The sequence below is a fragment of the Amphibalanus amphitrite genome, unplaced genomic scaffold, assembly GCF_019059575.1.
Source record: "Amphibalanus amphitrite isolate SeventyFive unplaced genomic scaffold, NRLGWU_Aamphi_draft 000131F_arrow, whole genome shotgun sequence".
Taxonomy (NCBI): Eukaryota; Metazoa; Arthropoda; class Thecostraca; order Balanomorpha; family Balanidae; genus Amphibalanus; species Amphibalanus amphitrite.
In genome coordinates, this window is record NW_024881626.1 from 759,342 (window position 1) to 780,534 (window position 21,193).

At 48.7% G+C, this 21,193-nt stretch overlaps 2 protein-coding genes across 2 annotated transcripts in view; one reads left to right on the forward strand and one right to left on the reverse strand.

Annotated features, from left to right (window-relative positions):
• LOC122381956 (diacylglycerol kinase 1-like) overlaps positions 1-21,193 on the reverse strand; it is a 78,863-nt gene that overhangs the window by 54,361 nt on the left and 3,309 nt on the right. Inside the window, exons 2-14 of the mRNA XM_043366749.1 lie at positions 13,716-13,832; positions 12,366-12,442; positions 11,968-12,090; positions 10,142-10,246; positions 9,633-9,903; positions 9,063-9,182; positions 8,553-8,602; positions 8,251-8,325; positions 7,850-7,969; positions 6,909-7,026; positions 6,458-6,663; positions 5,890-6,045; positions 5,445-5,555 (exon numbers count right to left, since the gene is read on the reverse strand). Coding sequence (XP_043222684.1) covers positions 5,445-5,555; positions 5,890-6,045; positions 6,458-6,663; positions 6,909-7,026; positions 7,850-7,969; positions 8,251-8,325; positions 8,553-8,602; positions 9,063-9,182; positions 9,633-9,903; positions 10,142-10,246; positions 11,968-12,090; positions 12,366-12,442; positions 13,716-13,779 — 1,596 coding nt within the window. The 5' untranslated portion in view covers positions 13,780-13,832. The remainder of the gene's footprint in view (positions 1-5,444; positions 5,556-5,889; positions 6,046-6,457; positions 6,664-6,908; positions 7,027-7,849; positions 7,970-8,250; positions 8,326-8,552; positions 8,603-9,062; positions 9,183-9,632; positions 9,904-10,141; positions 10,247-11,967; positions 12,091-12,365; positions 12,443-13,715; positions 13,833-21,193) is intronic.
• LOC122381958 (adhesive plaque matrix protein-like) lies at positions 2,785-4,138 on the forward strand. The gene is made up of 3 exons (XM_043366751.1): positions 2,785-2,801; positions 3,327-3,604; positions 3,826-4,138. Exons 1-3 carry the CDS (start codon positions 2,793-2,795, stop codon positions 4,109-4,111), a joined length of 573 nt encoding a protein of 190 aa, XP_043222686.1. The 5' UTR covers positions 2,785-2,792; the 3' UTR covers positions 4,112-4,138.

Genomic DNA, 21,193 nt, shown 5'->3' on the forward strand with positions numbered 1-21,193 from the left:
TTTCAGTACGTATTTGAAGTCGTACACCAATAAAAATAGCACCATCGAGTTCCTGAGCTCAAACTGCATCCAATAGACACCTTTTTTGTTGAAAACTTTCAACTTCAAAATTTGATCTTTTCTGACCTGAAAATGACCTGACCTAACCTACATTCAACTCAAAATGACCTCGAATGACACAAACGGCATCAAATTCGAAATATATGGCCTAAATGGACCATAAAACATGTGTCAAGTGACCAACGCATGATATAATATTTGATATTTCTGTGACCTGTGATGACCTGACCCTGACCTGAAAATCAAAGTACAAGTTTGGTACCCTCAGGGTATCTAAAGCATCTGTTCACGAGTGTGTAAACCAAAAATGAGCCTGATCTGGCTTGTAAGACGGCGGCCAGAGCCCAAAATGTGAACAAGCAAAAATGCTAATAGTTTTACTTTGACCTGACCTTTGACGTCATCGGTGACCTCGAGGTCAATGAAATTAGGTTTCGCTCGACTGTTTTTTTCGGAGCTACCTGACGCTGTTTGAATTTTGACGATCAGCCCAGTAGTTTCGGAGTTAGGAGGGGGCTATGAAGAGCCCTCCCCCACAGTAGGGCGCGTTTTACGCAGACCCCACCGGGACGCGGGCTAACCCTCGCCGGCACAGGAGGGGGCAGGGGTGATGCAGCCCCCCCTAAGGTTTTTCGCGAATAACTCACGTAAAAAGCGGCCGATCGCGACGAAACTTTTAGTAGGTACCCTCGCATTGATCAATTTTACACCTACCGCCTAAAAATGTATGACCCTGACCCAAACGACCTTTGACCTGTGACCTCTTTTCCGAGACCATGTTTGGCTGGAATTGCGATTCGGCGTATGTCGGCTCGCATTAGCCGCGCGTTTGCAACCTTTTCGTGTTTTCAAACGTTCAAACATGTTATTTGATGTTGCTCCCATGCATTAGGGTGGGTGTCAAGGTCACCTGAAGGTTAGGTCAGGTCATTGACCTTTGGTGACCTCGGTTCACTTTTTCGAGTTTTACATGTTTCTAGGCTAGTTTTTGGAGTTGAATTCGAATTTAGCAACTATTTGAACATTTACGAAGTAGTTTTGGTGCCTTCGTAACATATTACGAAGCTGTCAGAGGCAGATGACAGGTACTACGAATACCCGTCACTACCCCTACCGGTTGACTTGACCTGACCTGACCCGACCTGGTCTAAACGCTTAACGACATCATCTGTGATCAAAACTAACACGATATTCGTGATCAGCAGTGACCAGCACCCCGGAAAACCCCTTAGCAGCCACACTTGACGACTTTCTAACAGGTCCCGATACCTATTCCCGATTTTTGGGTCATTAACCTGACCTGGAAGGTCAACCGATGACCCAGGACCTTAAAATTGAGGGTCATTGGCTTCCTCTCGTGACGGGCAACACGCTCGTTTTTTTACCGCGAAGCTCTAGCTCCATCAGGGGCCAAACGCGAGGGGGGGTCGTACCCCCCCCCCCCCAGTGCCGTCGAAGGACTCAAAATGGCCTGTGCCGGCGAGGGCTAATTCCTGTACAATGTACCAACAAGGTCTATGTAGAACTCCCATAAAACGTCATTTTGTATTTTTGTTCCGTTGTTACGTCACTTAAGTTTGAATATCTTTTACTTTTGTAACATATTTTTCGTAGCTTTGGAACGTAGATGCACATTGCACAAACTGTAATTCCCTAACATATATTTATTTTTGATGAGCTCAAAATATTTGATATTAAACGATTTTCGAGAACAACAGCTTGTTGACAAATAAAAAACGAGGTAGCCATAAAAAACAAATTTCAATCATGAACATTCTTTTTTGCTAGTTGCTACAGCTTGACTTCTTAAAAACTGAAAATGGAATTGATGTTAGACATTTTGAAGCTTTTGAAGCGTAACTGTCGTAACATGACGTCACTATAAGATTATTTTCTTAAAAAGACGGATTTCGTTCCAATTGTCCGGGAACATGTCAAAATAATGTATAGCAAAGCGCTGAAAGCATCGACGTTCATGGCTTCATGTGTTAAAAAGCTACTGGCGAAAATCGGGAGGGGGCATCTATGTACCTAATGCCTGAAACAGACTCTTTCCGCAGTCAGGAAATCGCATGCGAGAGCCTATTCAAATACATGGAAGCACACTCGCATCAATCACACGCACCTCGCGGATGCGATTGATGCGAGAAGAGTTATAATGTATTTGAATAGGCTCTCGCATGCGATTTCCTGAACGTGGAAAGAGTCTGTTTCAGCCTTAACGGCGCATGGGCTAAGATACTGAGGGATCAACGCAGAGGTAGACGCTCTTTCAAAAACACTTCTTACGTCAAATTTAAGAAGGCAGCGTGCGTAAGTGACGTTCTTTGCAAATATCTGAAACTCCTTTTGTGTGCCAGAATCGTTTTTAGATTTTGCAAAGTATTTCATTCTACATAGAGTGAGTGTTTATGCACGCATTCGACTTAAATGCAGTCAGCTCAATAGCAAAGTCAGCTGATATGCAGCATCGCGCGTTGAGATTCCACAGATTGTCACACTTATTCTCAAATGCTCTGTCGGCTATTACATCTAAAACCGCAGTAACGGGACGACATTTGAAAGAAACAATAAATGTATACGCTCTCCCGCCGCAACCAGCGATCCTGGTCAGTCACGGTCAGGGGGCGTGACCGGCCGCGGGGCCCCGTCCCGCCTCACACCGCCACCAACTTAAGGCCGCACCGACCGTGGGAGAGCATCAGTTCCACACCGATCCCACTTCAGACAACATGAAGCTGGTGAGTAGCACTACTTACGAGAAATGTGGAGTCAAACATACTCTATGTTCTTGCACTGCTTAAGATATAAAATGTGTTGTATTTTCAAAGACAATTTTTTTTATAAATTTAGTCCGAACCTTTTGATGGGAAGGATTCACAAGGACAGAGCCATCGCTAAGCGAAGCTTGTTGCGATGACCCTGCCCTCTACCCTCCGATCGCGCAATTCCGATTCTATGGCAGAATTTAGAGTCCAAAGTTTAACGTGCGCACAAAGCCGCGCACGGCCGGTCCCCTCACTGACTTCGCCTGGCTACGGCCTGCCACCAACCGCAACCATACCTGTCAGGAGGCCCATAAATGTCGAGCGCCCGTCGTGCTTCGAACCCGGACTGTCATAACCGGGAACGCGTGCTCTCACCACGCGGAGTCCAACGCTCTAACCAACTGAGCTACGGGACCGGCTTATAATTTTATATTTTTGTTTAACTGACCTGTAGATGCCGTTCTCGGTGGAGAATTGACGCTATCTTTCTTTCCAAAGTTCATCGTCGCTGCTCTGGCCCTGGTGGCCGTCGCCGATCGGCCCCAGCCTTCCTACAGGCCCCGTCCCACCTACTCTGCCCCGACCTACGCTGCCCCGACCTACGCTGCCCCGACCTACGCCCCGGCCCCGACCTACAAGCCCCAGCCCAAGTACGCTCCTGCCCCGTCCTACGGCCACTCGAGCTACAAGCCGATCGCTATCCTGGAGCAGGAGGACGTCCACCCCGGAGATGGCACCTACAGCTCCAAGTTCTCCACCGAGAACGGCATCTACAGGTCAGTTAAACAAAAATATATAATTTAATGCGAACGCAAATCAGAAAACATGAAACTCGGATAGCCAAGAAAATAGCTATTGAGTCATGCGTGCCAGTTTGTATAATTGTAAACTCTGCAGTTTTATATTCATATTTTTGCAGATGCGATGCCAGCTGAGAAATAAAACATTGTTGCGAGCTGCGACTTTTCCTTACGGTTTTTATCCGTTTTTTTTTCAGGTCTGAGACTGGCGTGCCGGTGCCCGGCTACGGCAAGAACGCCTACGGCGAGGCGGAGGACCTCTACCGTCAGGAGGGCTCCTGGAGCTACATCAACGGCTACGGCGAGGAGGTCAAGGTCGCCTTTGTCGCCGACGAGAACGGCTACCAGCCGTCCAGCGACATCCTGCCCACCCCGGTGCCCACCGAGTACCCGACCCCCGAGGTGGACCCCGCCTACGTCGAGCCCCAGCCCAGCTACGGCAAGCCCGCCTACCAGCCGGCTTACAAGCCCGCCTACAACTAAAATCCTCCAACTGTAATTGTGCCTTGCACCGTGATGTGTGCTTGCCAATCCTGCTTGGTCAATATTTATTTATTTATGTATTGTGTCCGTTTGTTTGATGCTAAAATATACAAAACATAACGATACAATTAAACCTGAGTGTGTTGAGGAGCATGTCTGGACAAATCCAGCACCAGACAGTTCTGACTTTTACTAAAAAGCAGCTTATAGGGAGATGGCTAAAAAGGATGCAAAAGGTTTTATAATGAAATAGGAATTATATAAAAGAGGATATGAAAGAAGAATATTACCTAATTGTTATGCAAGCTGCCTGATACTGGACCTTGCATGCGAAAACGGGTCTACGATTCTATTTAGTGGGGGATATTATAACTATATAGTGTGGGATTCTTCGAAATTCTAGAATCTATTTTTCGTGTAATGGCACCCAGGCAATAAAAATGCGCGAATCTGCGGACATTCGATACGCAAATTTCCTCGACTAGCATAAAAGTTGATATTTGACACTCGCTGCGAGTTCTCTCATGAGGAACGTTATTTGTTATCTGAGGCGATAAAGCGGTAAATTCATTCCGTGTGGGTGAGAGGCCCGAATTTTGTTTAGGGAGCGACTATTGCACATTTTCGGTTGTTTGGGAGTTTGAGATGCAGGTAGTTAAAAAAATGAAAAACGGGCGTCACGGAACATGAATCATATCGCTATCTGATGCAAACTGAAATATTACGAATAAAAAGAGTCTTTGAATGGCTTACAAATGAAAATATAGGTACAAGAAATTATCTTTTTTAGGCTCTAAGTGAGCCTAAAGGTTATTATCAAACTGCCTTTATAGAGTATAAAATCCTCCGAAGATTGATATTGGCGAAGATTGGTAGACACCCGCTGACGTCATCAGCTGTCAAGGTCACCGATGTAAGCAAACGGCTAACCATTCTACCTCCTATATACGGCCTTGGGTACAAGTGCCCCAATACGTTCATTCATGACTTCATGAATCTTTCCCGCAAACCACTTTCCATTGCAGCTAGTCAGATAGCTAAGCATGTCCCAGTTCCGGCATGGCGCGAACTGCGAAATGGTGTGTTGCAGTGCATGCTCCTGAAGTTGGCAGATGGCCTCTTGCCATCACAGCATTATATTTACGTCTAGCGTCGTGCTGAACAGCATGTCGTGGATGAGGTGATTGGGCCCAGCGTGGTTTACTTATGAGTAAACACATCTGTATGTATTGAATAACATAAAAAATATGCACACAAGATTGTGTTTGATTCAGTTAAAGGGTCCTGATGTGAAGCTATCCAGTATGAGCTGATGCTGTCCAGATGGACTGACCTGAAGCTTCCGGAGTATCCTGGCGCCCTGTCGGCCACCGGACTTGGGGTTGACGAACACGATGAGAGGTTTACAGCCTTCCGGAGGGTTGATTTGGAACGACATTGGTCCCTGAAAATACAGTACACGATAAGGGTCCAAAACTTTTATCTTATCACATGCAAGCTGGAGGCGCTTTCAATCACAAGGTAATAGGGAGTGTGAACAGCCCAGGGCTTTCAAAAACTGTAGCTAGGCTCATTGGACCATGACAATTAGCTCAAATGAAGTAATCAACGGCTGCCAACTAAGAGAAATGTGTCGGTAAGGGCAGTCAATACCAGTCTCAATACGTGCAAAGGCTCGACACAGCTACCCAAAAATAAGTAAGTACTGTAAGGTTCAACAAATAAGTTTAAAAAGAAATGCGAACTTGCAGATGGGTGTTCGTCCCCTCTGCACTCACATGCACGTCTTCCTGGCGCGTGCTGCGCCGATCTCTGCTGACAGAACGCTGTCGGTCGAGCACGATCGGACAGATGGCAGTAGGTGGCAGCACGTGCGAGCGCAGCTCCCCCAGGTTACAGTCGGGCTTCACCTGAGAGGCGCATCGGTTGTGCAGCTGAAAACAGAGAGCAGGGGTCAGAACAGCCAGGAGAGTGAGCTGCCTTTAGTAGCTGGGAAAGGGGAAAAGAGGGGACAGGGAGCACCTTGGAACGGGAGCCGAAATCGCCAGCTGCAGAAGAGGCCACTGAGCGGCAGGCAGGGGAGGAAGTCGGGACGCAGTTCGGAGGTACGAACCATTGGAGACATTTGCGTGCTAGTGCAAATGCTAAAAGTTAAGATGTATGTGATATCTGTATTTTAGAGGTAAAAATGGCCAGTACTCAGCCAGCATAGCTGTTGCAGTTTAATTTAATGTTCGCAAAACCTTGCTTATGATCTTTATCATAGGTTCAACTCAACATGACTTACAAATATAGTGCACTGGCACTTCATTTAAGGAAGTTTCTTTCCCCCATGCTGCTACTTACACTCATTTGACACCAGCGGCAGTGCAGACCCGTGATACCGTTGTACGCTTTTATCGTTTTCTTGCACTTGGAGCACTTGCCCACGCAGTTGCCTTCTACCCAGTGATGCAGCATGGTTTGCGGCGTCTTCTTGGACTTGACGTAGGTGGCGATGCATGACGCTGGTGCCCTCTGAACGCAGCGCTCGTGGACCGTGTACTTACAGACTGGGGAGCGGGAACCACTGGGTGTCAGAACGCCTCTCCATGCGGTGACACTGGGGTCTGGGGCAATCAGAGAGCCGAACGGGGCCATAGATGGCGCCAGGGTCACCTAGCACCAGTCGGGACAGAATATCAAAAGATTGCTGAAGTTCCGAAGATGACAGTACAAGCAATGAATCAATCAAAGCGTCTCCATACAATGCACAGGCGAGCAATACAATATCTTCAGCACCACGTTCAGTACTCACATACGCAGCAGAGACCCTTTTTGCCGAGTCCCATGAGCATTGTGAGACAGAGATTGCAGTAGGCCGGCCGGTTGAAGTGCTTCAGCCGCCACAGGTGGTTGCCGTCGTCCTTCACGTTCTGTGTAGAAAACAGGTGGTATTCGTGTCGGGCACGTACACAGGTGCTCTCGGGGGAGGCTGGTCGGCGGCCAACAGACATTCCTTCGCCCCCCCCCCCCCCTCTCCCGGCCGGTGGCGGCCTCGGGAATGTCGGAGGCGGCGGATTTTACACAGAGTGTCAGACAGGGCAGACGGCAAAGTGGGTGGTGCAGGACGCGGAACAGGTGTCTCAGGGAGGGGAGCAAGCACGTGACATTTAGAACAGGCCACGGCAACGTTCAGAGGAAGAAAATTGCATAATTATTATTTATTACCAAACAAACATCGGAACCAAGCAGTCTAACTGTTATCACCACACAAGCACCAACAAATTGAGAAGGTAATCTCTTATAAGAAATATAATGCTAGCTGCTTGCTTTAAATGACGCATGACGCGATGAAACAAAAATGTAATAGCTCTACATATATCTACAATCATAAACAATAAAATTGAAAATACATCAAGCCTCCACTGAACAAAAGCACTGAGTAATTACCATATCTTACCTAAATGAATGGCACTACAGCTATATCAGAATGCATACTAAGGGCCGGCCGCCGGGACAATGCTAAAACATCGCTGGACGCAAGTTGTTTGTTACAAAAAAAAGAAAAACAAACAAAAACGCCTTCACTGCACGCCAAAGTAATATAAAAATGCGTACTCTCACGAGCTGCTCAATGCCCCATTTCCAAAGACAAAATAAAAACTCGGCCAAGCATGGATAAATTTTGTTGATAATTTCCTTCTTTAACTTGAATCTGTTGTGTTTCTCCGTCTCTGCTAATACCCCTCTACTCACGGCATCCAGTCCGAGCAGAACCAGTAGCGGTATGGTGGTCATGCCGCCCCTCATCCACTCGTCCAGCGACACAGTTCCATCGCCGTCGTAATCTATCTCTACCATCATATCTTGCAGAATCTGCCAACAGATTTGGTGAGCAGTCAGTGCCAACCAATGCAGCCTTCAGCTGAGCCTTAGATATGCAGTGACTCATGCATCAATTCAAAACAAGTGATTCAGAGATGTTTGATACAAAGCATACGCATCAATTTCCTCAAATTTTGCTGACATCTCTTATAACGACGAAATGAACTTTTTGAGAAAGACTGAAAGACAAAAAGCAATTATCTAAGGCAATAGGTATACAAAAAGACCAGACCCCGCCAATCTAGGCAGCGAAGATTGGATTCGTAACTTACCGGCTTTAGTTCGGACACATCCCAGCCAAGGTATTCGGCAACCGCCATCATTTGGTTGACGATGCTATCCATCTCCTGAAGACAGAAACAGTAAAAGAATGATGCTGTCATTGTTATTAAGTTGACGATGTAATCATCTTTCCTTCAGTTGCAATTCTCTTTCAACGAATTCCTTTCGGTTCAGCGATATATCGATCAAGGAAGCTGACGAAACAAATAATAAAAGAAAGTCTGATCCCACCACATAATGAGCCACGGATACATTCGGTACAAGCGGAAAAACAACACGTGGTAATACTTACATAGGTATCGAGTACGCCATTTCCATCACTATCATAGAGCCGAAACATGACTGTGGGAAACAGAGATGCACCATAATTGTCACCTGAGCTTTTACGTCACTGTCCACTGAGATAACAAGACATTAAACGGCTTATTTGTTTTTAACTCAGTACAGCAATCTAAGCACATATAAGCTGTTAATGCGTGGCTGTTTTGCTGCTGCTGAAAACTTGGCAAAACAAATCATGAAAGCCTTACGACTGGGCATGCAAAGAGATGTGCCAACTCAGCTTTTGTCAACAAGCTGAAAACTGACATGTTACAATCTAGTAGGTAGTAGTAGGTAGCAGTAAAGTTTAGTAGGTAGGTAGCAGTAAAGAGCTGAGCTTGAGAACCAGATTGATCTATTGATAATCCCTTCACGACCCCCCCCCCCCCCCCCCTGGATAAACTGCCGAAGCGTGCGAGCACTGAAAGCCCCTCTGCAGCTCTTTGAAGTGGTAGAATGTCAGATAGCTGTTAGTACTTACATTCTAGTTTATCTTCTGGTCGTCCTCCCTCCAGAAGAGACAGGTAGCACACAATATCTTTTACTTGGACCCGCACATTTTGAATATCAATAGCACTGCACTTTCTGATCACTTTTTTATCTGCAAAAGAACGAGACATTAGTTAAAGAAATGACTCTCCACATTTAGGTGGTATGTACATGCAAACATAGGTTTAGGCTTCACATTCAACGGCCGCCAGTAACATCTGTTCGCCAGAGCGTTATTCCACCTATCACTTGTGCTTGCTCCCTGATGAGTGACTCATCCACCCGCGGCACCACTTCCAAGCCCCATTCTCATCCTTCTTCTGACCGAGGTCTGTCTCAACCTGTATCGTGCGCCTGGCAGCAACCTAGGTATTCCATTGGGACAGTTTCCTATCCGTAACCTACCTGTGCCGGCACCTCTCTCCTGTTCACTACGTTCCTCCACAGTCCATACTTCCATTCCCTTGTCCGCTACCCACCTCCACATCCACGTCAACCTACCCCTTCCACCACGTCCCCCCCACAGCCCACACACACACACCTTTCCCTGTCCGGTACCCACCTCCGCCGGCCGGGTTGACCAGCAGCGAGTTGTTGGACTTCCTGGACGAGTTGCGCGACACCTGACTGTGCGACGGTGACGAGTCGCTGCTGCGCTCCGTCACTCCCGGAGAGGTGACGGTGAACATGGGGTGCACAGAGGCGCCCAGGCTGCCCGTGCGGGTCCGCTGCGACGGCTCGGCGGACTCCGAGGAGCGGTGGTGGGTCAGACCGTGCTGCAGCCGACCCGTCAGGCCGTGCAGACGCTCCGCCAGGCTGGTCGGCTTGTCCTCCTGCCGGGGACGGCGGGAAGAGGGCGTCAGACGCCTACGGGCTCCGGGGTACTTACCGGTCTGACCACCGCGAGACCAGCAGGACGTGAGAGGCTGACGAAGCTTTGAGAGCATTGAACACTGAAAACGTGCATGCGGAAAAAAAATATTGGAAAAGGTGAAGGTGATGAATGGTGATGGTGCACAGATCGGTTCAGCAATGACGGGCATTCAAATATCGAGTAGTTACCCAGCCCACCTTTTCGCTGACGGAGTTTGTTTGCGCCAGGTTCGTCACGGAGCCGGTCTGGTTGTGCGCCGTGATCGCCGCGCAGGCAGTGGCCGAACTGAGCACGGCCATCTCCTGCAGAATGACAATGACGTCAGACAATAGACTGTTGTAAGCACTACAAAACTGGCTAACGGAATCGTGGTGCATGACGAAGAACCGCATCACTTTGAAACATATAGCACGCCGTGCAGATAGTAGCTGCCACCGCAAACAGGAGACAATGATCTTTGGTGACGTCAAATGCGCATTGGAAGTGGATTTTAGGACATTTATAAATTCAGATGAGATAACGATAACCAAAGCAAAACATTTAGACGCAGCACACAAAACGACAGCAGTTTAAACAAAAAATAGATATTTTCGGGTCCGTCGTCTGGGTGTTCCGCCGCCGGCTTTCTTGGCGTTTCGGGGCACGTTCGACCACAAACGCGTCCCGCGGGGAAATGGGTGGATTTGAGCCAACCCAAACAGGCCGACCTCGCACGTGGCGCGGACATCACCGGAGCACCACACACCGCTCACGCTGGCCGCCCGCCAAAACGTCTCATTAGTGGTTCCGGCACCACCGACCCGCGTCCATGGGTCCGGTTCGGGCCGACCGCGGAGGAAAACACACCCGGTGCAGGGTTATCAAAGAGCAGACAAAGTGAATAGGAATTTCATTTCGAAGGGGTCTGATGCTACCAACCCATATATATTTTCCTAAGCACTCATCACTGTATATTTGGAAATGGAATGGAAAAATATGAATTTTAGAAATCAAATGTTTTCGATGTTGAAGCCAACACAACATAGTGGAACAAGGTCGTGGACCCACAGTCTAGTCGTCGAGCTAGATATCCCCATGGTGGCGGCTCCATTGTGCATGGGTGTCGGTGCGGCGGGGGCGTGGGTGTCTGTGCGGCGAGAAGTTTGTGTCGATGTGGGGGAGACGTGGCGCGAGAACACCATCAGCGGCGGTCCGTGGCGCTGCGGCGCGGTGCTGCGGCGCACCCGGCCAGCTCCATGACCTGCCCCGCGGCGGCGACCCATTCCGTTTTCCGCGTCATTAGACTCGCGCGTGGGGTCCGCGGGGGTCGGACAGGCCGCACCGGCGCCTCCACCGCCGTCCGACAGACCCCAACGCCCCACGAATAGCGCTCATTCATATTCGCGGCGCAAACGTTAGCTGACGGCAAAACAATGGGGCGGGGTGGCCGGAGGCGGACGGAACGTTGCGGCTGCACTGTGCGAAGGATCGTCGTGGCATCGAGGGCAGTAAGTCGCCATTGACGAGAGCGGTCAGTTTAAACGATTGTCCCGTCAGTACCTAACCCACTAGCCAGATGTCCCGTCAGCAACCCACCAGCAGACTGTCCCGTTACTAACCTACCGACTGCCTGTCACAGTCATCAACTCACAAGTGCCCCGCGCAGCCCTTTGGCCGATTCCTGCAGTTAACACACCCTCTTCATGGGTCTTCACACAACAGAGCTCAGTCCCAATGTTTGTGGAATATTTACAGACGGGTCCATTGGCCAAACGTTTTGTAAACGCTGGAATAATGGTGCCATTCCTCTAAAAGAGGCCCCCGCCATGGCTTTGGCTGATATTTGACACACAAGGAATCAACTTCACACTGAGCCGTTGGTTTGAGTTTGAGCCTGATGCTCCTAAATATTGTGAGCTAGTTGCCAATTATTTGAAATAGACACGTAAAAATGTACACTTGATCTCTGGATGTGCAATGCATTATGCAACGTGCTGCGATAACACGGTGACACGGTAACGGTGACGGCGGGTGAGACACACACCTTGATGGCGCTCCGGGACGGTCGGCGAACGAAGCTGAGGAACAGGTGGCGGCACAGCTCCTCCGGTGTCTCCTGCTCCAGAAACGTGTCCATAAACACCTTGAAGCCTTCGACGTCGATGTCCTGAAAATGACGAGCGTTTTAATATAATATGCAGGTTTCCTTGTGTTTCTCGGATACCGATATTATCACATGAGAATACACTTCTTATCAATAGAGTCTGGGATATTTTATGCATGAATCAGACGGTCATTGAACTGAGCGACGTCCTTCCAAGTTCCACCGTCCTGGTGGTTGGACAAAGGTTCACACCGTCTGGCTGACAATTGCACATTCTATACTTATCCACTATCCGTCCCGCTGCAGTATTTGGACAGCGAGCTGTCCTTTCAACTTACCCCGTCCGGCTGGTACTTGGACAGGGGGCCGTCCTTGCCGAATTCCTCCAGGACATCCTTTAGTTTTTTGGACGAGTCTGCAGCGAAAACAAAAATGAAGATCAGTTATACATCACACAACCAACATTCCACTTCCAATTTTCATTGATAACCGAACTTATTGCAATCAACCCTGAAAGCGCGTGGTGGCCAAGCCGCGCCCTGCACTCCATTCAGCGCTCCGTCCGTCTGTCTACCCCTCGCCCGCGGCCGACCGGCCGGTCAAGGTCAGCTGAAGGACTTTGTCCCCTAGGCAGTAGACTGACCCGCTGTTGCTAAGCGGCGGACAGCAGCCGGCGATTGCCGACTCGGGGGCGGGACAACCGGCTGAATGATATCCTATTAGCATACATTTTCAAAGGTAATCAATTACATGTAGGAACCTGGAACATACTCGGCACAGTCTGACGTGCGACCATTAGAAATGCATTTGCAAACTGAGATGTGTTTTATTGCCAATATGCTTGGTGAATATGCTGCGGTGGAATTGATTGATAGCGGTAAATCATTTGTGTACCAGTGACGTCACAACACGGCTTCGACGCCCAAAAATAGCCGTGCATTTTCCTGATGTGTAACATTATCATTGACGGGCTCATACAGATCAGCATCTTACGATTCACGAGTGAGTGAGCTGGGCTGTTCATAGCTAATTGTGTGATCAATTGTTGGCGTTCATTTCATGGACGTCAAATGAGGAAAAGCACGCATACGGGTACGTATAGCAACTATGGGTTATTCAGGATATAACATATCTGATATTCAGTCTGCTTGTGCGTTTTATTGATAAGGATTCTGGCTATGTTTTCAATAATGACACTTCACAACGTCTCTCTCACACGCAGTATAGGAAACCTGCGATGCCTACAGACGAAACAACTCTGATAAAAGTCCGGATTTTCCGGTAATGATGGAGTGTATTACGTCCACATACACCAGCATCTGCTCGCCTTTGTTCCCGATCGTAATATGCAGATTGGGGAATCGATATTTCAGCCCGCACCCTGCCGAGGGAAACAAAGAGGACCAAACGGTGCCGTGTTTAGGGTTTCGATCAATACTTGGTCCAAACACAGAGCTGACGTAAAATGCCAAATATAGCTGCACATTAGACTTCGAGATAGTTCGGGCAGAAGTGTTTGTTGATATGCCAATTATGACTTAACGATGCTTTAAAGGTGCCGCCTATACTGCTCGGGTTGTGTTTGGTGTAAGCTGTTGCTTGTATACATACAGTTGCATCCTTGGTATGGCAGTGACAGCTGGATGGAAAGTGACTGGCTGAAAGTTGAAAGACGACATCTCACTCACAGGTGGCCATGTCCTGGAGCTGCTGAAACTCGGCGGGGGAGAGTTTCTCCCATCGTAGCGTCATCGTGAGCCGGCCGAGGGGCGCCGGCTCCGCTGATGGCTTCACGGGCCCGCCTCCTGGAGCAAATCGAGCGAGACACACGCACTCAGAGCCGGCACAGCGGATGGTTAAACACATCGTCACTGTCACACACATTGGTGACAGAAACTGTATGAAAACCGCCAAGCACTAACAAACACAAACACTTATCCGAGCTGGAAAAATGTAAAAATGTCGGCGTCTGAAGGTTTGTCCGTTAAAATAACCACATTGAAACTAAGATAACCATGCGATGAAATTCAGACTGTTTGACTGATGGAACTGGCAGTAAACCTCAGAGTGAGAGGCTCCGATACTACGAAATGGCAGTAACACAACAGTCGATTTCGTTATGCACATAGGATACCTTTCAAGCGATCAGGGAAAATGGGAAAGAAAGTAAGGCATTTGTGTATGCAGTTACGAATAATTCGAACCAACTGTCTGATAAGAAAAAGAAAAGCGTTTTCATCTGCGTGAAAAATAAACAAATGAAAATGCTGAAGGAATGCTTAGGTATGAATGCGGTATTTCTTTTTATACGATGTGGTAGGAACTTGGCATTGATTTTCATCAATTTTGGTGTAATATTTCTTTCAAACAAAGTAATGACCAAAGCATACCTACTAAAAAGTGCGTAGCAAATACTGCTATATTTTTATAATCAAGTTTTGTCCAATTGTGTCGTCACTCGTCATTATCGTTGTGGTTCACAAACACCTCTGTTCTTCGGCTCCCGCATTAGTCCGACTGACCACCTAGGAATGTCACGGAAATTGATCTCGCTCTGATGCTTGGCAGCTTCAGTCTGACCCGTCTGAGTGCAGCCAGTGACAACCTGACCTCCCCCTGTGCGTCTGATCTTCCTCCGAGCCCAGACAGCTGCAGTCTGACCTCTCTGAGTCCGCCCATTTACCGATGCGAGCCCAGTCACCAACCGGCATCTCGCCAACTGCCTCCTATCGCTCGGAACACCGACAAAGGGCCGACAAAGGACAATCGAGCAGATCTGGGAGGCGGGCGGACCCACCGCCGCGCCGGCCCGCGCCGCCCAACCGCCCCGATGTCCTTCCGCCCCTCCCGCCCGTCCTCCCGCGCCCCGCCCCGTCAGTCCTCCCCCGTCCCCGCCTGTCAGTCCCGCCCGACCGCCTCTCCCGCACTCTAACAGAATGTTCGACTGTCCGTCCTATTGCAGCTCTTCCCACCCCATTAGTAACGCTCCGCTTACTTGTCCACCCGTCCATTCTAACAGCTGAACCCACTGCGTCTGTCGGTCTCTGCCTAACCCGTTTGCCCCGTAAGTCTTGTCCACCCCGCCCATCCCGCCCCGCCCATTCCGCTCGGTCCACCCAGCCCACTCCGCCCCGCCCGCCCTGTCCCGTCTTCCCCACCAACTCCCCCCGGTCTGATCGGTTCGTTCGGTCCACCCCTCCTACTCGGCCCTGTCCACCCCGCCCGGTCCACCCCTCAAATCCCGCCCACCCCGCCCGGTCCACCCCTCCCATTCCGCCCGCCCCGCCCGGTCCGCAGAGGGCGGCGGGCTGTGTTCCGGCGCGTCGGCGCGGCCGCCGCCCACGCTAAGTAGGTCTTTGTAGCCACCAGCGCCGCCGGCGCACCCCGAACGTCAGATGTCGCCGGCCCGGTGTCACCGTCCGGTGACGACCGTGGTGACCCTGACCTGATGACGGCCGCACACACTCTGCCGCCGGCCGACGAGTCATCCTGCTGGGAGATTGACTGTCACCCGGAGGGGAGAGGAGGGGAGATAGACCACTATCTCAGAGAGATGCACACGGGGTGATGCGCTCTTCCCAGCGTTTATGGTCCGAGATGAATGGAAGGATATCCGTCTGGAGAATAAAGCCCTGTCACCGGACCGCTGTCTGCTGTTTCGCCAAACGGAGCGCCTAAGCGGAAGTGGTCATTGCCGAGGGAAGGTACCGGTGCTTGGGTAGATGGTCTCGGCACTTTGCTGAAGGTGGGCTGAGTGATATTACTGCCAAGAAGGGTTGAAGTTAAGCACCAGAGGAAAAATATTACAGGACATCAGACTGGGGTAAGTTCATCCTGCCCTCCGTATCAGGACGATGTCCTCCCCCTCCCCCCAGCGGGGATGGCTCGGGGAGTGGTCCCGATGGGAGGGCGATTGCGGCGCCCACCACTGTGATACTGATCTGTGTCCCCGGGCACAGAGAGAAGCTGACCAGAATAGAGGCAGCACACTGTGCGGCCGGGAGAGAGAGAGAGAGAGAGAGAGAGAGAGAGAGAGAGAGAGAGAGAGAGAGAGAGAGAGAGAGAGAGAGAGAGAGAGAGAGAGAGAGAGAAGAGAGAGGAAGGGATGAAGCGGGAGAGACAGGCAGTAGCAACGAATGTTTGATCTCATCTTTAGTCCAAATTTCAGATACGCTTTCGCAAAAAGCTAGGCATTGAAAATATTTTCATTTTCACAAAACAAGGAAAACTACGCTAAAGTGATTTTCTACAGTAGTGTGCAGTCTACTGTAGTGAGAGTACTCCATGACCCCTACTCCTGACAACAGTAAATTCTGCCCACGCGGCGGACACAAGATCCCCTTGTACGCCGGCTGGGTGGGATGGGGGGTGTGTGGGGGGGGGGGATATAGTCGGCTCCGACGGGCGGGCGGCGCGCCGACGGGCCGTTAGTGGCGCCGCGCGGCTCTCCGGGATCCCAGTGGCCGGGCGCACTCAACATAACGAGCTCCGCCCTCCGCGCCCCGGCCCGGCCCGGACCGGCCCGACCCGACCCGACCCGCCCCCGCTCAGCGACGGTCGGGTATGCAGAATTGCAGAGCGCCCGACAGGCTGTCGGAGTCTGACGTACTTACATGCACTGTCTGCCGTCTCCGCACCGGCCATCTCACGAATCTGTTCACTGTATGATATAGCCATTCCCCATCTTGCCTTGTCCACCGTCCACCACCCACAGTCCGCCGTCCACCGTCTGCCGTCCACAGTCCGCCGTCCATCGTCCACCACCTGTCCTGTGTCCACCGTCCTTCTATCCACCGTCTATGTATCCACCGTCCACAGTCCACCGTCCATCGTCCACCACCGTCTACTGCCCACCGTCCTTCTATCCACCGTCTATGTATCCGCCGTCCACCGTCCTGTCTGATCCGTCCGCTGTGCCATCCAGATCCACCACGCTCAGTCTGGCGCCTTCCAATACCGACTCACACTCAGATAGAGGTTTCAGTGTCGTTACCTGCGGTTCGTCGTTACCTGCGTTTCGTCGGTACAGCGTCAGTTCAGCGTTTTCAGCGTCAATACCTGAGCCCATTTCCAAGTCAATCTCCACCGCGGGCCTCCAGTGGCCGTCAGTCAGTCTAGGGGAATACCGGTCCATGGGCCCGTTTCATACAGTTTTCATACTCTTCAGTCTTACAACCGGTTGTCATTCAGTATCAGTTCCAGTCTATACCGGTTGGTTGCCAGTCGATCTCACTACTGACTCAGTATTTGCCGGTCACTGTTGTTTCTTAGTTTGCTTGCCCAAGTCGGTCGCAGACCTCGTCACAGACGACCAGACACGCGATATGAATGGATGCTAGTCGCCGTCCCTCAGAGTATCGCCGCATAGCACAGCGATATGAATAAGTCGTGAAGTGGCTCCTGCTTCCAGAGTGTCTCATCTCTCGGCTCTTCTGCTTCCTCTGCCGCCATTGACATTCTCCTTCAGTCTGCTTTTAGCCTCCCTCTGTGTGGGGCTAAGGTCAAGGTCTATTTCGGTTGGAGACCCGGCATAAGCGAACTCCACCGAAGTCGCCAATCATGTGAGGATGTTCCCGCACCTGTGTAGCTCGAATATGCCGATGCATTGATTTTTTATGATATTGTCAGCATATCCGAAGCAGTTGTTCAAAGTGTAGCGTGCTGCATTCACAACGCTACAAAAAAAAAAATGAAAAAAAACATTCAATTAGCGCATTGATGATAGGGATGTGATTGGTATGCATTTTACGCGGAGAACAACAGATGTCGAACGTAGAGCGTGTGCTGACGGATGCCCAAAATTATCCGGGCTGCGGGAGAAGAGCGGCAAAATTATATTTGTTTTGTATTTCGGTTCCGATTAGATATTTCTAACAGACTATAAAATACCTATATCTGATAAGAAACATACAGAAGAACCACTCTTAAAACATGGTAGCCTGATTTCTCAAAATGGGAGAGGTTTCCTTTTATATTTGGCCGTTGCCAATTATTCATCCCAGCAATAAATCAAATTCATTTTTGGTATATTCTGAAGATCGCAGAGCAAAAAGGAAAAAAAACATAAAGCAGCTCAGTCGCGTTCCTGAGCTCAAACGGCATCTGATAGACATTTTTAGTTGCCAACTTTTAGCCTCAAATTTGCACTTTTTGACCTGACCATAGTTACCTGACCTCCGCTATAACCGGCTGAAAATGGCTTCAGACCGCACTGACGACAATATAATTCAGTGGCCAGAAAGGACCATAAAACATGCGTCAGATGACCTATGGAATTACCTCCTTTAAAATTGTCGTGAGCTTTTGTGACATACCTGGACCTTCTTTACCTATAACATACATATACTACCGGCTCCGTACCCGAAGGGTAAGTACCATTATCCTCAGCATGCATTTATGAGTGTATACCCCCAAAATGGGCTCATGTGTTACCTGCCATAGCGGCGACCAGACCCCGAGTTGTGAACATACCAAAAGTTGACAATCTCTACTACCCTGACCTGATCTGTGTCGTCATCAGTGACCTCGAGATCAACATAAAAGCTTCTCAGGTGTTCATGACAATATACTAAAAGTAGGACGTGTGACTACATCTAGCAGTAGGATAATAATGCTGCAGAGATATTGGGTCTTCAATAGACTTTGCCAACAGCTCATAAGCGGAAACAAATGACAGGGCATCTTTTACTTGTTTAGTGGTATCGCATACCTACTTATCGTTTGTGCACTAAAATTTAATAGTTAGTTGAGCACAAAATGGTTCGTATACGGAAGATTTGAGGTTTTAAATGACATTTGGTATAACACACTTAAGTACATAATAGCCGTTTTCACGACGGGCTTTCCGGCGAGTGCACCTGATTTGACCAAATCTGCACCTAATCTCTTTTGCAGCAAATATCTTTATTTCATGAAATTATTTCAGTGTTTTAATCGATGATGCTCTCTGATAATATGACAAAGCAGGCATATAAGCAGTAAGTGCAATTCTAGCTGATAGCTTCTAGAGACGTACTGAACCTGATTTGACCAATTCTGCACCTGATCTGGTACAGATTACTGAACCTGATTTGACCAAATCTGCACCTGATCTGGTACAGATAACTGAACCTAATTTGACCAAATCTGCACCTGATCTGGTACAGATTAGGTGCAGATTTGGTCAAATCAGGTTCAGTACGTCTCTAAAAGCTATCAGCTAGAGTTGCACTTACTGCTTATATGCCTGCTTTGTCATATTATCAGGGAGCATCATCGATTAAAACACTGAAATAATTTCATGAAATAAAGATATTTGCTGCAAAAGAGATTAGGTGCAGATTTGGTCAAATCAGGTGCATTCGCCGGATAGCCCGTCGTGAAAACGGCTAATAACCATTTTCACGACGGCCATCTGGTACACATTTGGTGCACATCTGGTGCAGATCAGGCGCAGTTTGGTCAAATCAGGTTCAGTGTGTTCTTAGCAGCTATCAGCTAGGGTTGCACTTATTGCTTATGTGCCTGCTTTGTCATATTATCAGAGAGCATCATCGATTAAAACACGGAAATAAATTCATGAAATAAAGGTATTTGTTTAAAAGAAAGAGATTAGGTGCATATTTGGTCAAATTAGGTGCACTCGCCGGATAGTCCGTCGTGAAAACGGCTAATACGAGCAACTAAAAATAAATATGGTCACATGCACTCATCATGCCGTCAAGGGCAATGCAGTAGCGCTGACAAGGGCCTCAGCTACTAATACCGTATCGTATCCCTTAGTCCTAGTCACGAAATGCTTACATCCGTATAGCTGAATGCAGCGTACATCAGACGACGTGCTATCGCAAAGATCTGCAAAGGTTCTTCACGCAAGTCATGCAACAACTGTTCAAAGTGCAATTAACTTGCATTGCAACACTTAGTTGGCTATAAAGTATTCACATACAGCGTTGTATGCTGCTGACCTCTCAGAAAATCATTCCCAATAGCAAATGGTGATAGCCAACAGCAGCAGATCTCTGCGTCGTCCAAAGGCTGTTTTTGGTAAGACCTCAGTGATACGTCGCCGCATAAGAGCAGGTATGCTTAGCATGGTTGATACAATCTTTTACAGAAAATTGGAGAAAGAAGATTGGTTTTTGAAAACCAAGGAAGTAGTGAAACGTACACATGTATGTAGGTCGCTACGCTGGGAGAGCTTTCATGCTCCATGAGAGTTCATACATAAAAGCTGTATGACTGCTAAATCGGTGGAAGACCACAGCCGATGTTCAGGATTCATGATACGAAGCTCTTAGACATTCAGCATTTAGGCACGACTAATGGTTATGCATTAACCCGCGCCCCGTAGGGCTATCGGCGGACCCTACCACCCGTAGTTCGCCCCCCCCCCCCTAAGATCTCGGAAAGTTACCGGCCAATTTTCAAAATTTAAACGGTGTTCGACAGCCCCATCAGGGAACTACCATTTGACCCAATTTCAATGACCTAAGTCCAACCGATGACGTCACAGGTCAGGTCAAAGGTCGATTTATTTTACCGTTTACAGGCATTTCAAGAAATGTGTTGTAAAATCGAGTGAAAGGCATGTTATTGAAAATCATCGATGGCGAATTGTTCATCATACACATATTTTGCTATTTGAGGTCACTGATACCAGGTCAGGCTACAGAGGTCAGGTCACTGGGGGTCACAATATGAGTATCGTGTGATGCATGTTTTATGGCCCATTTTACATGACAAATGTGATTATGTGAGTCCGGCGACCTTAGCTTTGGGGCCAGTTTAAGTTATGTTGTGATGAAGTTCAGGTCAAGGTCAGGTCAAATTAGGTCAAATTTCAAAGTTGATATTTTTTGGGTATCGATTCGATGCAGCTCGTCACGAGGACACTCAGAAAATACTTTGAGAACATTTTTGAATAAAGACTCAATTGAGTGCTGAAACAAGCCTCAAATGTGTCTGATTAAAAAAAAAAAACGGTTTCAGTAAGGCTTCCTTTTAGGGCTCATGTACTTTTAGCCCGAATGCTGGATTCAAGTGAGACCGAAATTGGGGATCGGGCTGAAAACTGGTTTCATAGTGAGACTAATTTTGAAGCTTGAGCACGAATGGGTACTCACTGAGATCTGTTTCTGCGATCAATGGCGTTGCTCAGAAAGCATTCTCAAAATGTGTGGTCTGT

Bases quoted from the DNA above. Each gene is read 5' to 3' on its own strand.
- LOC122381958 (XM_043366751.1), top strand. The intron at 3,605-3,825 runs GTCAGTTAAACA...TTTTTTTTTCAG, and splicing joins ACCGAGAACGGCATCTACAG to GTCTGAGACTGGCGTGCCGG.